Source organism: Muscardinus avellanarius, assembly GCF_963383645.1.
Source record: "Muscardinus avellanarius genome assembly, chromosome: 13".
NCBI classification, from domain to species: Eukaryota; Metazoa; Chordata; class Mammalia; order Rodentia; family Gliridae; genus Muscardinus; species Muscardinus avellanarius.
The window spans coordinates 42088629-42107118 of record NC_137799.1 but is presented as its reverse complement, the minus strand read 5'-3'; the positions used below and the strand labels follow the sequence as shown (position 1 = coordinate 42107118).

The following is an 18490-nucleotide window of genomic DNA, read 5'->3' as shown; positions in this document are numbered from 1 at the left end:
TTAAGCTGTGGAATTAAAACTCTATTTAACTGGCAATCAGAAAATTTGTAGAGAAGTATTGGTCTGTCTAGTTATTTGTATTACGTGGGACACATTGTGACGCCTCTGCATTCTGTTGCCTCAACTATTACTTGAAGGTGGCTTAATATATAATTTAGCCTGTGGTATTAGTGATAGAAATAATTTTCTAAAGAAGGGATTATCGTAATATGCTGCTTCGTAAGGGCTTGCATGTGTACATTTGCATTCCCTTCTGTGCCATCTTTAAAAACAAATATATATATCTATATATATATTATGAACTATATTGACCAGTTGTAGTTACATTCTTTTCCCCTCCTACTTGGGCCACAATAAACCCTTGAGTACTGATTTCCAGAGTTGGGTAACTTAGAAATTAAAGTTGGAGAAACCTATACATGAAAAGTAATTTGCATGTATAACATAGGAAGGTGTTCCTTAGATATGTTAAAGGCTTACTTTAAACCCTGACTTATGCTCCAAAGTAACTGTTATTTAATGTTGGTAGTATAGCAACATGATGAATAGCTTTAATTGTATGTTTCAAAGTCATATGTTCACATGCTTAAATCTGGGTATCAGAATTTAAGCAATTGAAAATGTATAAATGTCTCCTTAATATACTGATTACAAAGCATCTCCAGTGTGTCGCTACAGGCTTTTTTTTTTTTCTCATCAAAGCATTTGCTTTTAATTAAAATACATTTCACTTAGTTAAAATTTGTAACTGTTGAATTGTAATTAAATGATTAATAGTAAATGTGTGGAAAGCGAAAGTAGGTGAGTCAGGAAAGAGGGACTTTAAAAACTGCAACCACCGGGGTTGAGAACCAAAAGAATATTGAGCCTATAGTCTATTTTATGGAGAATATTTGCATTAAGAAAAAACTAAGACTGTAAACAGTTAGGTACAGGTTCTCAGCCTTGACTACAGTTGGAATTAACCTGGAAAACACTGATCAAAGTCTACCATCAAGGGATTTTGGTGCAACTGGGTTGTGTGTAGTATACAGACAGGGAACTATAGCTGAGGCTGAAACCTGTCAAGGATTTTGCTACCATAGATTTTCAAACTTAATTTGCTGCCCTCTTTGTAGAAAATGACCTGCCTGGGCACTTCTCACACCCCCATTTCACCTGAGATTACTCCCATGAAGCCTTCCCTTCCCTGGGGTAGTGTTACCACTATTAGGAGAAACTGCTCTGGGAGATCAAATAATGGCAGGCCTTGTTATTGCAAATAAGAAGTAAAACTCAGGCCAGGAATATTTCCCAATTTGGATATGTGTTTCATAAGATTTTTTTTTTTTTTTTTTTTTTTTTTTGCGAGTCTGGGAATGGAACCTAGGGGCATTTGACCTCCGAGCTACACCCCCTGCCTTGTTTTTATCCTTTATTTTTGAAACCAGGTCTTGCTGAGTTGTAGAGGGCCTAAGTAGCTGAGGCTGTCTGTGAACCACAATTCTCTGGTCTCAGCCTCCCAAATGCTGGGATTACAAGCGTGTGCCACCACGCTTGGCTTCATAGAAATACTTGTACTGTAGATTGAACCCAGGGGCATTCTACCTCCAAGCTACACCCCCAACCTTATTTTTTGTTCTTTATTTTGAAACCATCTCACTGAGTTGCAAAGGGCCTCACTAAGTAACTGAGGCTGTCCACAAACTGCAGTCCTGTCTCAGCCTTCCAAATGCTGGGATTACAAGCATCTGCCACCACACCCCGCTTATTTTTTATGTACTTTGAAACAGGGTCTAAGTTGCAGAGGACCTCACTAAGCTGAGGCTGGCCGTTAGTTAACCTGTGATCCTCCTGTCTCAGCCTCCCAAGTCGTGGGATTACAGGCATGCACCACCGCACCTGGCTAAAAATGCTGTTTTTGCCAGGCATGGTGCTTCATACCTGTAGGACCAGTGCTTGGGAAAATGAGACAGGAAGATTGCAGGTTTGAGACCAGCCTCAGCAATTTAGGGGGACCTGATTTCAAAATTAAAAAAATAGGGCAGGAGGGTTAGCTCAGAGATTAAAAGCCTCTGGATTCAATCTCCAATACAAAATATTTTATTTTTGAACCAGGGACTATCCATCTATAGTAATTTCACCCTAGTATGCTTTATTTTTTCAAATAGGGTCTTGCTAAAATGACAGACTAAGGTGAGGCTGTGATCTTCCTGTCTCAGCCTCCCAAGTACTGGAATTACAAGCTTGTGCCACTAGGCCTGGCTATTCTTGCACCTTTATCACTTAAAATTGGTTAATTTCAGCTCTTTGGAGACTGATGGCAAGAATTAAACCTACTTTATGAGGAAACTACCCTTTCTCCACCTCCTGCACCCCTTACTAGGGAATGAAATATGGGTGTTCTATCTCAAGCCACACTCCCAGCTCTATTTTATTTTTGAAACGGCCTGGCTAATTTACTGAGGCTGGCCTGGAACCTGTGATTCTCTGGTCTTAGCCTCCCAGGTATTGGGTTTACAGGACTATCTTCTTGTCTTCTGATTCAAATATGAACATGCTTGCTGGGTCCTACTGGTTTGATTCTTGTAGATAGGCTTGGGGTAAGACCTGAGACATTTATGGGGAGATGGGTAGAACAGGGGGTTGAACCCAGGGATGTTCTACCTCTGAGCTACATAGAACAGGGTCTCTAAATTGCTGAGGCCGGTCTGAAACCTGCCACTGGGATTAAAGGCATGTGCAACTGTACCTGGCTGAGGCAGTGGTTTTGCAAAGTGGAAAACAGCTTAGTGGCATCAGAAAAATCTACAACCCGGGACCCAACACAGCTAATAAGAGTGGTGGGCCAGACTAGACACAGGTGCTGTTCAATCTCTACCTCACGCCCATTGGAAGCAGAGCACTGGAGGGTGAGCCACATGCGACTCCATGCGTGGCTATGCAGCAGCTCCAGGACAGGACAGCTGGGCAATCCTGGATCAGCACACCAACCAAGGGAGGGCCACAGAGTGCTTTAAGAAGAAAAGCCAGGCACAGGGTAATGAGGTGTTTCTATATTTGAAAAAAAAAAATAAGGTTTATGTGAAATGATGTTGAAAAATTAGTACAGCTTACCTAAGAGAGGCAGAAATTTTATTTTCTTTATAGTACTGGGGATTGAACCCTGGGTCATTCTACCTCCAAGATACACCTGGAGCCCTATTTTTTCCCCCCCCCCACTACCGAGGATGAAATCCAGGGGCATTCCACCTCTGAGCTACACCCTCAGTCCTATTTTTTTTTTTCTTTATTTTGAAACAGGGTCTGAGTTGCAAAAGGCCTAAGTAGCTGAGGCTGTCCACAAACCACAATCTTCCTGTCTCAGCCTCCCAAATGCTGATTACAAGTGTGTACCACCACACCTGGCTATTTTTTTATTCTTTATTTTGAAACAGGGTTTCACTAAGTTGTGGAGGCCTCACTAAATAGCTGAGGCTGTGTTCCTCCTGTCTTGGCCTCCAAAGAACTGGGATTACAAGTGTGCGCCATGTTGCATTTGCTTGATAGACACAAAGCATTATTTTATTGGGGAAAAAATTAAGGGCTTCTCATCCAGGCCTCTGGTCTCTCAAGAAACCATCCATCTGTCCAGCACTTGCCTGGCTGCTGCAGCACACTGCTCTTCGTCTGGAAAGGCTCCCTCTGCTTGCTTGGGTTGGGTTGGCTGTCCCTCCTCTCACTACCAGAAAAGAAACTCCAAGCTTTTCTCTCCTTATATTAATTATTCCTTTTACCTACCTCTTCTTTCCTACTATAAAGCAGAAACTGGTCTTTTTGAACCATCCTTAGCACTTGTTCCAGAAGTTCCTGGAACAAATAAGAAAAGCATTATGACTAGATCCTGAGGTTTTGTTTTGGTGGTGGTAATGAAGACTGAACTCAGAGGCCATTCTACCTCCAACCCACACCCCGACACCCTCTTCTTTGGTAATGGAAATTGAACCCAGGGGCATTCTACCTCCAAACTACATCGTCAGCCCTATTCTTTTTATTCTTTGAGACAGCATCTCAAGTTGTGCAGGACCTAAGTAGCTGAGGCTGGCCTTGAACCTGTGATCCTCCTGTCTCAGCCTCCCAAGTACTGGGATTACAAGTGTGTGCTACCACACCTGGATTAACTTTTACTTGACTTTTTTTCCCCCCTGTGGCACTGGGGTTGGAACCCAGTAGCATTCCGCCCCCGAACTACATACCCAGACCTATTTTATTTATTTATTTATTTTGAAACAGGATCTCACTGAGTTGCAAAGGGCCTCACCAAGTAGTAGCTGAGGCTGTCCAAGAACTGCAATCCTCCTGTCTCAGCCTCTCAAACGCTGGGATTACAAGCGTGTGCCACCACACCTGGCTTTTACTTGACTTTTAAAAGCATCTTTTAACTGGAGCATGGCTACATTCACATGAGTCCTAAGCCAATGGCTATGCGCAACTCCCGGTGTTTTTCTTTTCTTTTTTTGTATTAGGGATTAGAGATTGAACCCAGGGGCATTCTACCTCCCAAATATAACCTCGGCTCATTATTTTCTATCTTTAGTCTTTATTTATTTTTCTGGTACTGAGGGTGGAACCCAGGGGCATTCTTCCTTCAAGCCCCAAGCCCTAGTTTTTATTCTTTATTTTGAAACAGGGTCTCACTCAGTTGCAAAGGGCCTAAGTAGCTAAGGCTGTCCATGACCTGCAATCTTCCTGTCTCAGCCTCCCAAATGCTGAGATTACAAGCCTAAACCACCACACCCAGCTTTATCTTTTGTTTTTAAACAGGATCTTGCTGAATTACTGAGTCTGGCCTCAAACCTGCAATCCTGCTGCCTCAGTCTGCCAAGTACTGAGATTATAAACTTGTGCCACCACACCAGACTCAAAAAAAATTTTTTAAAGGGGTTGGGGTTGTAGCTTAGAGATAAAATACCCCTGGGTTCAATCCCCATTACCACAAAGAATAAACAAATTAATTAATTAAAAAAGAGTTGGGGGTAGGCATGGTGGCACAGGTTTATAATCCCAATATTTAGGAGGTTGAAACAGGAACGTCAAAGGTTCATGAAGAGCCTCAGCTACTTAGTGTGGCCCTCTGCAACTTAGTGAGACCCTGTTTCCAAATAAAATATTTTAAAAATACGTCTTGGGGTGTAGCCTGGAGGTAGAAAGCTCCTGGGTTCCATTCCCAGTACAGAAAGAAAGAAAGAAAAGAAATATATGGCTGGGGATGTAGCTCAGAGGTAGAATGCCCCTGGACTCAAAATTCAGTACCCCCCCACACAAATTAATCAATTCATTAAAAAGATCTGGGGATGTAACTCAGTGATACAACGGCCCTGGGCTCAATGCCTAGTACTACTGAAGCAGGCAAAAATGATGAATTAGAAGAATGCACAACTTTTTCAAAACTTCCCCACTAGTTAATACTTGCTTCAGCTACTTGGTGAGGCTCTCAACATATTAGTGAGACCTGTTGCAAAATAAATAAAAAATAGGGCTGGTGGGTGTAGCTCAGAGGTAGAATGCTCCTGGTTCAATCTCTAATACTGCAAAATAATAAGATAAAAACAAATAAAATGGGCTGAGGGTGTGTAGCTTGGAGGTAGGCTACTCCTGGGGTTCAATCCCCAGTACCAAAAAAGAAATGCTAATTTATAAAAAGGGAGTATAAATGACCTATAAAAACAAGATCATGTGTTTTGTGCTTTTTTATAATACTGGAGGGATTAAACCCAAGGACTCTACCCCTAAGCTATACTCCCAGCCCTTATTTATTAATTATTATTATTATTATTATTATTATTATACTAGAGGTGGAACCCAGGGGCATTCAACCTCTGAGCTACACCCCCAGCCCTATGTTTTTATTCTTTATTTTGAAACAGGGTCTCACTAAGTTGCGGAGGGCCTAAGTAGCTGAGGCTGTCTGCGAACCACAATCCTCTGGTCTCAGCCTCCTGAATGCTAGGATTACAAGCATGTGCCACCGTGCCCGGCTCTCCCAGACCTATTTTATACTTTATTTGGAAACAGGGTCTCACTAAGTTGCTGAGAGCCTCACTAAGTAGCTGAGGCTGGCTTCAAACCTGTGCGATCCTCCTGTCTCAGCCTCCCAAGCGCTGGGATTACAAGCGTGTGCCACCACTCCTGGCTCCTTTTTATCTTTTGAAACAGTTTCACTAAGCTGTGGAGGCTGGCACCCAACTTGCAATCCTCCTGCCTCAGCCTCCCGGGATGCAGGAATTTCTGGTGTGTACAACCTCACCCAGCTCACTTCATACATAAGAAAGGCTCTGTAGTTCTTCAGCTGAAAAGTGAAAGATACATCCAAGTGCAAAAAAAAAAACTCTCTAGAGTTGGTTGACTTTTAGCTGGCCACAGTGACACAAGCCTGTGATCCTAGTATTTTGAAGACAGAAGGATCACAGGTTTGAGGCCATTCTCAGCAACTTAATGATAGTGTTTCAAAATAAAAGTAAAAAGTAGGGAGCCAGATGAGGTGTTACATACTCTTTTGTGTCTGTGTGGGTATGGTACTGGAGGTGGAAACCAGGGCCTTCTACTACCTCTGGACTATACTCCCAGCCCTATTTTTGGTTTTTTTATTTTTTATTTTTTTTCAGTGCTAGGGATGGAACCCAGGGACATTCTACCTCCAAGGTACACCCCAGCCCTATTTTTTATTCTTTATTTTGAAACAAAGTCTCATTGAGCTGCAAAGGGCCTAAGAGGCTGAGGCTGGCCACAAACCTGAATTCTCCCAGCTCCAATTTTTTATTCTTTTTTTTGAAACAGGATCTCATCGAGTTGCAAAGGGCCTCACTAAGTAGTAGCTGAGGCTGTCTGCGAACTGTGATCCTCCTGTCTCAGCATCTCAAATGTGGATTACAACCGGCCCTCCCAGCCCTATTTACTTTTTATTTGGAAACAGTTGCTAAGAGTTTCACTAAGTCGCTTGAGGCCAACTTAGAACCTTTGATCCTCCTGTTTCAGGCTTCCAAGTACTGGGCTTACAGGACGCCCGGCTGATTTCCACGGGAGGATGACAGGTTTGCAGCCAGCCTCAGCAATTTAGACTGTCAGCAGCTTACTGAGAGTAGGGCATGGTGGCACACACTTGTAAACCCATCATTTGGGAGGCTGAGACAAGAGGATCACGGACAGCCTCAGCTACCTAGTGAGGCCCTTTGCAACTCAGTGAGACGTTTCAAAACAAAGAATAAAAAATCAGGCTGGGGTATAGCTTGGAGGTAGAATGCCCTGGGTTCTATCCCCAGTACAACAGCAGCAAAAAAAAAAAAAAGGAAGAAGAAGAATAAAATACGGCCTGAGATTCAATAATTTCCAATATGTTAAGCAGATGTAAATGAACACTTATTTATAAAGTCTTCAGAAAGGTGTAAAGTTTATTAACATCTTAAAAAAAACAACATAGCTACTGATATGAGATACTTATTTACAAGATAGAAGAAACATTTTAATCAGCGTTTCAAATAATCAAAAGAGTACATTTTTTTCTAGAAATATCATTATTTCACTTTCCAGATAGAAGATGAATGAAAATGTTAAGTGACGGCCCCAGTTAGAAGCAGATAAACAGATACCTGAAAAATATATTTTAAAAAGGGTAACTGCTACTAAGACATGAAGTTTCACGAAACTATTCTTGTGGCTAATTCAGACCATTTCTTTGCTTAGAAAAGCCTGTGTAAAAAAACAAGAGAGCAAAACATGAATATGTCTTCATTTAAGTACATGCTGTCAGGCTAATTTATAATTACAAAAAAAAAAAAGGTAGAATTAGGGTTTCCAGAGCTTTAGGAGTCCATCTTCACTGTATGTAGCGATCAGGTTCTGATGAGGGTGATGCGCAATGCCAATCACATCCTTCTCATGAACCTGCGACAGGTAAAGCACAGAGTTAGGGTGTATAACAAATCACTCTGAAAAGGTTTCCAGAGCTGGGTGGAGGGGAAGATCTTGAGAGGCCACACACTGCAAATGGCACAGCTAGAAGACAGAGGAAGCCTATCCCACTTACACACTGTGACATAGTAAGAAATAAACTTTTTACAATAACTACTGAGATTTGAGACTGTTTCAGCAGAGGGCACTAATTACTCTTTGTACTGCCTTTAATACCACAGAACTACAAGTTTTAAAAGCATCCTAATCAACTTAATTTACAAGCAATATGCCTTCAAAAGAACAAAAGTCCCTCTCTCTGTTCCTCTGACCCCACAGGGAAGATCGGACTAATCTAGTGGCTCCACAGTGACGGGCCCGGCCTTCTCGGCTTTGTATTACTCACTCTCTCCACACACGGGGTCGCTGAAGGATGGCTTCATCTGATAGAGGAGGCAACTTCATACAATTATTCACAGACCCTTAATTCTACTTAGTGGTAAAATGCATCCATTTTTTTTTTCCTTTTTTTGGGTACTGGGGACTGAACCCAGAGGCATTCTACCTCTACGCACACACATCCCTGCCCTATTTTATTTTTTTATTTTATTTGTTTATTTTTGTGTGGTACTGGGGGTGGAACCCAGAGGCTTTCTACCTCCGATCTATACTCCCAGCCTATTTTATACTTTATTTGGAAACAGGGTCTCACTAAGTTGCTGAGAGCCTCACTAAGAAGCTGAGGCTGGCTTCAAACCTGTGCGATCCTCCTGTCTCAGACTCCCAAAGTACAGGGATTACAAGTTGTGCCACCAGGCCCGGCTCTATTTTTTTAAAAAGGGTCTTACTAGCCAGGCGTGGTGGCGCACACTTGTAATCTCAGCATTTGGGAGACTGAGACAGGAAGATCCGGGTTCTCGGTCAGCCTCTGCTACTACTTAGTAAGGCCCTTTGCAACTCAGTGAGACCCTGTTTCAAAATAAAAGACTAAAAGCCAGACATGGTGGCGCATGCTTGTAATCCCAGCATGTGGGAGGCTGAGACAGGAGGATCGTGGTTTGTGGACAGCCTCAGCTACTTAGTGAGGCCCTCTGCAACTCAGTGAGACCTGGTTTCAAAATTAAAAAAAAAAAAAAAAAAAAAAATAGGGCAGGTGGTGTAGCTTGGAGGTCGAATGCCCATGGATTCCATCCCCAGACCTTAAAAAAAAAAAAAAAAGACTAAAAAACAGGGCTGGGGGGAAAGTCAGGCATGGTGATGCACACTTATAATTCCAGTGCTTGGGAGGCTGAGACAGGAGGATCACACAGGTTCAAAGCCAGCCTCAGTTCTCAACAAAAATAAATAAATAAATAAATAAATAAATAAATAAATAAAATAGGGCTAGGGGTATAGCTCAGATGTAGAATGCTTCTGGGTTCCATCCCCAGTACCAAAAACAAAAAACAAAAAAACAGGGTCTCACTAAGTTGCTGAGGCTGGGAGAGAACCTGCGATCCTCCTGTCTCAGCTTCCCAGGTATTGGGATAACAGTACGTGTACACTATCACACCTGGCCTTCATTACATTTACATTTTTTTATGAGGCTCACTGATTAACACAGTCAGTCTGAAAAAGGTGCATACTTCAGAGTTCAGAAAGACAAGCATTTATCATAATTTCTTTAGATGACCTTAGTCAATAATACTCACGGTCAAAGTTCTCTCCAGTTTGCCGGTGACTGTGCTGAAACAGTAGAGCACAAAGTCCTCTCCCACACAGTAGATCCATTCACCACGAGGAGAGAGGGCGCAGCAAACAAAGTCACCACCTTCTCTTTTACCAGAACTGAAGCTTCTGACAATCTATAACACAGCACACCCCAAGATAACAACAGCAAAAAATATTAGTTTAACATTGCTTCAATCATGGACAGCATTTTGTTTGTTTGTTTTTTGGTGGTACTGGGGTTCCTGGAAGCCCTTCTACCTCCAGGCTACACTCCCAGACCTAATTTTACATTTTTATTTGGAAACAGGGTCTCCTAAGCCAGCGGGCGCGGCTGGCTTCGAACCTGAGCGATCCTCCTGTCTCTGCCTCCCAAGTGTGGGGATTACAAGCGTGCACCACCATGCCCGGCTCATGAATAGCATTTTGAAATGACTTAAAATAAATAGTATAGGGACTGTGTAACACAGGGCACTCTACTATTGAGCTACACCCCCAGCCATTCTTACTTTGAGACAAGGTCTGGCTATGTTGCTCAGGCTGCCTTTGAACTTGTATTTCTTTTGCTTCTCCATGGTACCCATCTAAAGTGACTTTATTTATTTTTTTACTGGGGATTGAACCCAGGGGCATTCTACCTCTAACTTACAACCCCAGCCCCATTTTTTTTTCCCCCCAGTACTAAGGATGGAACCCAAGTGCATTGTACTTCCTTTTCTTTTCTTTTCTTTTCTTTTCTTTTGTGGTACTGGGGGTGGAACCCAGAGGCTTTCTAACTCTGGGATATATACCCCAGACCTATTTTATATTTTATTTGGAAACAGGGTCTCACTAAGTTGCTGAGAGCCTCACTAAGTAGCTGAGGCTGGCTTCGAACCTGCGTGATCCTCCTGTCTCAGCCTCCCAATCGCGGGGATTACAAGCATGCGCCACTATGCCCGGCTAAGTGCATTGTACTTCCAAGCTACATCTCCAGCCCTATTTTTTAGTATTTATTTATTTATTTACTTATTTATCTGCAGTACTGAGGATGGAACCCAGGGGCATTCTACCTCTGAGCTATATCCCCAGCCCCATTTTTTATTCTTTATTTTGAAACAGGGTCTCAGTGAGTTGCAAAGAGCCTCACTAAGTAACTGAGGCTGTCTGTAAACCCAGATCCTCCTGTTTCAGCCTCCCAAATCCTGGGATTAAAAGCGTGTGCCACTACGCCCGACTTTAGTCCTTTTATTTTTGAAACAGCATCACACTGAGTTGTGGAGGGCCTCGCTAAGTAGCTGAGGCTGTCCACGAACCATGATCCTCCAGTCTCAGACTCCCAAATGCTGGGATTACAAGTGTGCACCACCACACTCAGCTCCTATTCTTTATTTTGAAACAAGGTCTCAGTAAGTTGCAGAAGGCCTCACCAAGTAGCTAAGGCTGGCCACGAACCCATGGTTCTACTGTCTCATCCTCCCAAGTACTAGGATTACAAAGGCGCGTCACCACTCCCGGCTGCCTTTCTCTTCCTAGTCTTCCACTTCAGTGTGTGTCACAGCTAGGAGATGGCCTGAGTTGGTAGTCTATATACCACACTATATCTCCCTAATGGAGATAAAGGTGCTTTGTTTTCTTTTGGGTACTAGGGATTGTACCCAGGTGTGTTCTATCTCAAAATGACTAAAACTCTAGCCTTTTTTATTTTGAAACAGGGTCTAGGTTGCTGAGGGCTTTGCTAGGTTGCTGAGGCTGACCACACAAACCTTTGATCCTCCTAGGTTGTTATCTTAAAATTTTCAATGAAGGTCGGCCGGGCGTGGTGGCGCACGCTTGTAATCCCCTAAACCCCGCGCTTGGGAGGCAGAGACAGGAGGATCTCGCAGGTTCGAAGCCAGGCGCGTGCGCTGGCTTAAGAGACCCTGTTTCCAAATAAAAAATGTAAAAACAGGTCTGGGAGTGTAGCCCGGAGGTAGAAGGGCTTCCAGGAACCCCAGTACCACCAAAAAAAAAAATAAATAAATAAAAAATAAATAAATAAAAAATAAATTGTTCAAAAAAATTTTCAATGAAGGTCTGAATATGCTTAAGGAAAAATCAGGGCCTCATTTACCCAAATAATGAAAAAAAAAAAAGCATAAGAAAAGGATATAACTTTTGAAATGTTAAAAAAGTTTTGTAGAACTACTGTTTAACTGAGTATCTAAAAAATAAATGTAGCTTCTACAGTTTATAGAGTGGCAAACTCTCATTTGATTACAAAGAGGGCCAGGACTAAGGGTCCTGTGCAAAGGTAATGTCTGAGTACTCACCTGTCCCTGCATGTTCATGATGACCACTGTGTTTGATCTGTTGCACACCACAAAGTGTTCTGGGTTTTTAGGAAGCAGGATCACACTATTGACAGTAATGTCTGTCCCTGCAGTGCTGCCCAGGGATTTGAAGGTATTTGAACATTCTGTTGTCTTCATATTCCAAATCTACAACACAAAAATTTAAAGCATATATTATTTCTTTGTGGTACTGGATATGAAACCCAGGGGCACTCTACCTCTAAGGTAAACCCCCAGCCCTATTTTTAATTATTTTTTTTAATATTGATTGATTGATTGATTGCGGTACTGGGGATGGAACCCAAAGGCATTTTACCTCTGAGATACAACCCCAGCCCTATTTTTATTTATTTTTTATTTTTTACTTTTTTGGTGGTATTGAAGGTGGAACCCAGAGGCTTTTCTACCTCCATGCTATACTCCCAGACCTATTTAATACTTTATTTGGATACAGGGTCTCACTAAGTTGCTGAGAGCCTCACTAAGTAGCTGAGTCTGGCTTTAAACCTGTGCGATCCTCCTGCCTCAGCCTCCTGCCTCAGCGCTGGGATTGCAAGCGTGCGCCACTACGCCCAGCTTATTCTTGTTTTGAAACAGGGTCTCCCTGAATTGCAAAGGATCTTACTTACTTAGTAGCTGAGGCTGTTCTCGAACCACAATTCTCCTGTCTCAGCCTCACAAATGCTGGGATTTAAAAGCATGCACCACCATGCACAGCTATTTTTTTCTTTTTTTTTTTTTTTTTAGCAGGTCTGGAGATGGAATCCAAGGGCATTCTACCTCCGAGCTACACCTCCTGCCCTATTTTTTATTCTTTATTTTGAAATAGGGTCTCACTAAGTTGCAGAGGGCCTCATTAAGTAGCTGAGGCTGTCTGTGAACCATGATTCTCCAGTCTCAGCTTCCCAAATGCTGGGATTAACAGTGTGACACCGGGCTCCTGGCTATTTTTTTTTTTTTAATCATTTTGAAACAGTGTCTCACTGAGTTACAAAGGGCCTCACTAAGTACCTGAGGCTGTTTGAGAACTGGATCCTCCTGTCTCAGCCTACCAAATGCTGGGATTACAAGCGTAAACCACCACGTTCAACTGTATGTATGTATGTATGTGTGTGTGTGTGTGTGTATGTATGTATATATATATATATATATATATATATATATATATATATATATATATATATTTTTTTTTGCAGATTTGAAAATTTAGACCATTATCTGAAATAGTTTGTTCTTGGTTGGAAATTGAACCAGAAACCCAAAAGCAGGACTTGTACTCTCCCTCTGGAAAGACGGGGGAACACATAGGCTCTTAGTCCATTAGTCATGGGATTTGCCCTCTCTGTGCTATGCAGATGGTCTTCGCAACCTGTAAATGCCATTGGGAGGTGGCTTGCCTAGGCCTCTTTGTTTTGTAATCTTTCCCCTTCTGTTACTGCAGAACAAAGGGGAAAGATAACTAAGATAAAGCATATCGATGGCCTTTTGAAAACAGAAACACTAGAATCCTTAGAACTCTTGATCCCTGAAATGTTCATTTTTCTCTCAGACAACTGGGCTTCAGAGAAAAGATTGAGGAGGGTGATGCTGTTTATCGTGGGGCTTCTAGTAGAATAACTTTTCCTCCTATATATGGCTATTTATGTATTTATATATATTTATTTGTTGTGTATTGGGTATTGAACTAAAGGACTTTCTACCTCTGAGCTATACCCCCAGGACTTTTTATTTTTTTAAACAGGAAAGTTGGCACAACACAGATGGATATTTATTAAAATACATATAAAACACATATAAATGTGTTGTGCCAAGCTCTGTGCTCGGCACAGAGGAAACATGAAAAAAGTGTGCCTTAGAAGTGTTTCTATCTCATTAAGTGAGAGGTGTTTGGATGTGGCCATCCAATGTTTGGTTCATTCCTTCTCTAAGCACATATCAGTTCTAGACTTTTTTTTTTTTTTTTTTTTTTGGTGGTACTGGGGATGGAACCCAGGGGCTTTCTAACTCCAGGCTACACTCCCAGACCTATTTTATATTTTATGTGGAAACAGGGTCTCTTAAAGCCAGCTAAGGCTGGCTTCGAACCAGCACGATCCTCCTGTCTCAGCCTCCCAAGTGCAGGGATTACAAGCATGCACCACCACGCCCGGCTAGACTATCTTGATTTAACTTCTTTAGTTAAGAGCTCAGAAGGACAAGGTAAAAAAACAAGAAATAATACAAGTAGCTGAGTGGCTTCAAATTCATGGATCATTCTGTTTGCCAACATTGTGTTTTATATTCCGCTCATTTTCAGTGTAAGCTTTATGTTAGAATTACTTGTGGGACTTTAATTAACTGCCCAGCTGGGTGCACTGGCACATGCCTGAAATCCCATTACATGGGAGGCCTAGATAGGAAGATAGAAAGTTCAAGGCCAGACTCAACAACGTAGTGAGATCCAGTTTCAAATTAAAATAGAAAAAGGGCTGAGGTTTAGCTTAAGAGATAGAATGCCCCTGGGTTCACTCCCCAGTAGCAAAAAATAAATAAATGAATGAATAAATAATTTCCCATTCCTGTACCTGACCCCAGATCTACCAAATTAGATTTAGAATTAGTTCCTAAACTCAGAAGTCTCCATTTGATTTGATATCTAGACAAAGGTAATCTGTTTATTTCTGACAGTAGCTGTGTTGATATGCAACTAATTTCAAAGATATGTTACTCTGCAATCTAAGGAAAAAAATGCTGTTAGGAAGGTAAAAAATTGAGCGAGGTATGGTGGAGCATACTTATAATTCCAGTACTTGGGAGGCTGAGACAGGAGGATCAAGGGTTTGCAGCTAGCCTCACCTAACTTAGTGAGGCCCTCCACAACTTAGTGAGACCCTGTTTCAAAATAAAGAATAAAAAACAGGGCTGGGGTGTAGCTCAAGAGGTAGAATGCCCCTGGGTTCAATCCCTAGTACTAAAAAAAAAAAAAAAAAAAAAAGCTGGGCGTGGTGGTGCACGTTTGTAATCCCCGCAGCGCTTGGGAGGCTGAGACAGGAGGATCGCGCAGGCCAGCCTCAGCTACTTAGTGAGGCTCTCAGCAACTTAGTGAGACCCTGTTTCCAAATAAAATATAAAAAATGGGTCTGGGAGTATAGCCTGAAGGTAGAAAGCCTCTGGGTTCCACCCCAGTACTGCCCAAAAAAAAAAAAAAAAAAAAAAAAAGAAAGGTAAAAAATTAGGGTCTAGGGGCTGGGTAAGGCTATACAACTAAAAAAAAGATGATTTATTTGGCCACTGAACCTTCTGTGAATTTGACCAATATGAGTGGGCCGTTTCTATCAAGACAGATTTACCACTCACCTGTGAATGAGGAATCACTTTTTTTTTTTTTGGTGGTACTGGGGATGGAACCCTTCTACCTCCGGGCTACACTCCCAGACCTACTTTTTATATTTTTATTTGGAAACAGGGTCTCTTAAGCCAGCAAGGCTGGTTTCGAACCTGTGTGATCCTCCTGTCTCTGCCTCCCAAGCATGGGGATTACAAGCATGTGCCACCACGCCCAGCCACTATTTTTTTTTTTTTTAATTTAAGGATTGTACCCAGAAGCTCTTTACCTCCAAGTTATACCCTAGCCCTTTTTGTTTATTTATTTTTAAAAAACAGGGTCTCTTGCCAGGCGTGGTGGCGCACGCTTGTAATTCCAGTACTTGGGAGACTGAGACAGGAGGATCTGGGTTCACAGCCAGTCTCAGCTACTTAGTGAGGCCCTCTGCAGCTTAGTGAGTCCCTGTTTCAAAATAAAGAATAAAATCAGGCTGGGAATATAGCTCAGAGGTAATATGCCCCTGGGTTCAATCTTCAGTATCACAAACAAAACAAAACAAAACAGGGTCTAAGTTGCTGAGAGTGGCCTCACACCCTTTCTCTTTCTCTACATAAGATAAAGTTTGTTTAGATTGTATACCTTGAAGATTCATGGTCCTCAGGCCAATTTGGATTACCCACAAAATATTACTCTTATCTCAGACTTATCTCAGCTAGCAAAGAAAAGTTTATTATACCACAATCATTACCATTATCACCCACTGCAGTCTCCTCAAAAGACAAAAATAAAAAGACTTTAGAAAATGAACCAGTAGCAAATACTTAACCTTTACAGTGCCATCAGAGGATGCACTAATAATATAATGTCCATCTTGTGTAAATGTTGCTTCATTAACGAAGGATGAATGGCCACGAAATTCTTTCAGGGTTTTACCAGATTTTAAACCATGAATTCTAACACAAATAAATGAAAAGGAAAATTAATATTCTAAATAGTATGACTGAGTACAATTTAAATGAATTACAGAAGCTCATGTTTTAGTATTAAGTGAATGCCAGGTATGGTGGCGCACACCTGTAATCCCAGTACTTGGAGGATGAGACAGGAGGATAGTAAGTTCACAACCAGCCTCAACTTAGTGAGACCCTGTCTCAAAATAAGAAGTAAGCCGGGCATGGTGGCACATGCTTCTACTCCTAGTACTTGAGAGGCTGACACAGGAGGATCACAGGTTTGTGCCCTGCCTCAGCAACTTGTGAGGCCCTCCATAATCTAGTAAGACCCTGTTTCAAAATAAAGAATAAAAAATAGGGCTGGGGGTAGAGCTCGGAGGTAGAATGCTCCTGGGATCTATCCCCAGTACCACAAATCAATTAATTAACTAATTAATTGAAGTAGGGCTAGGGATATAGCTCAGAGGTAGAGTCCCTCTGGGTTCAATCCCCAGTACCACTAGTAGTAGTAATAAATAATAATAAATTTTAACAATAATAAAATAAATAATAACAAGGCTAATATAATAATAAATATTATTTTATTATTTTTTATGTGAAGAAAGAGGGCTATTCAATTATGTATGCAGTTCAATTCAATTTCTATTAGGCCAAACTGTGAAACAAAACCAGAACAAACTACACAGAAAGATAATTTTCTATTTGGGGAGGGGGTCTAGGGAGGGAACCCAGGGGCATTCGACCTCCAAGCTACACCCCCTACCCTATTTTTTATTCTTTATCTTGAAACAGGGTCTCACTAAGCTGTGGAGGACCTCACTACAGAAAGAGAATGTTAATGATACCAAAAGCTTCTTTCAGGGTTGGACCTCTAAAATACTAAACAAAAGATTCAGATCAGTGGGTATAAGCTGGGAATCTATTAACAGGCCTTGACCCTCTAAGGTGATTATGATGTAAATGGATCCACACGTGAGAAACATGAAACACTGCTGTATTCTCTTTTTAACCTCTTTTTGGGGAAGTGTGGGGGGCCTCAAATGGGTAGAGAACAGAACTGTGTTAGCTGTACTGTGGGGAAATAAACCTCACTATCACCTCATGCTGAAGGCATAATCACTAATATCACCTTCCTCTGGGGTCTCATGAAAACAACCCAAGTGAAGACAGTTTTGGAATTCTTACTTACCTAATTGTCTGGTCAAATGAGGCACTAAGGATCTGACTGCTATCCTTAGAAAAGCTTAAACAAGTGACACCTTTACTGTGTGCCCTTTCAAATCTTCTTAAACACTGTCCACTCTGAATCTTCCATACCTTTAATTAAAAGAAGAAATAAAAACTTGTAAACAAAGCCCCATCAGAGCCGACAGAGCGAAGCAAGATGGAATGCTCACTACTGTACCAAAACAGCATTAAAAATACATGTCATAGTTAAATATGATATGTTCAGTTCTTTGTAGTGCAATAACCAAATAACTTAAAATTCTTTCCTTGTAAATTATTAAAACAAAAAAATTAGATTCCAAGTCCACTTAGCAGAAATCAGTTCTGTATTTTATCTAGCTCATAGTGTATTACCAGCAATTAAATACAAACCACAATCCAGACATGGTGGCACATGCCTGTAATCCCAATACTTAGAAGGCTAAAACAGAAGAATCACAGGTTCACAGTTAGCCTCAGCTACTTAGGTCCTCCACAACTTAGTGAGACCCTGTTTCAAATTAAAAAATAGAAGATAAGGCTGGGGATGGATGTAGCTCAGAGGTAGAATGCCACTGGGTTCCATCCCCAGTGCCACAAAAAAAAAAAAAAAAAAAAAGAACAAAAGAAAACAGAGTTGGGGATCTCAGAGGTAGAATGCCCTTGGGTTCAATCCCTAGTGCCACAAAAATAATAATAAAATAAAAAACCCAGCTAATCAGCTATACAGCATATATTCATCATCATACACAGTGAGCCAGAGTGCTATAATAGAAAAGGAATGAGCAGATTTGAAGTCCCATATTTATCACTCATTAACTGTGTGACCTAAAACATTTATTGGACCACCCTAAGAAAAGTTTTTAGGAGCCAGGTGTGGTAGCACACACCTATAATCCCAGCACTTAGGAGGCTGAGACAGGAAAATCAAAGGTTCAAGGCCAGTCTCAGGACCTTAGCAAGATTCTCAGTGACCTAGTGAGACTGTTTCAAAACAATAAAAAGGGCTAGGGGAGCTGGGTGTGGTGGCACATGCCTACAATCCCAGTACCTCAGAGGCTGAGACAGGAGACTCATGGCTAGCATTAGCAACTTAGTGATAC

At 41.6% G+C, this 18490-nt stretch overlaps 1 protein-coding gene across 1 annotated transcript in view; it reads right to left on the bottom strand.

Annotated features, from left to right (window-relative positions):
- Window positions 1–7800: 7800 nt before the first annotated feature.
- SMU1 (SMU1 DNA replication regulator and spliceosomal factor) overlaps window positions 7801–18490 on the bottom strand; it is a gene marked incomplete at both ends in the record, with an annotated part of 36674 nt that continues 25984 nt past the window's right edge. Inside the window, 5 exons of the mRNA XM_080709645.1 lie at window positions 7801–7899; window positions 9597–9749; window positions 11904–12071; window positions 16055–16181; window positions 17371–17498. Coding sequence (XP_080565771.1) covers window positions 7801–7899; window positions 9597–9749; window positions 11904–12071; window positions 16055–16181; window positions 17371–17498 — 675 coding nt within the window. The remainder of the gene's footprint in view (window positions 7900–9596; window positions 9750–11903; window positions 12072–16054; window positions 16182–17370; window positions 17499–18490) is intronic.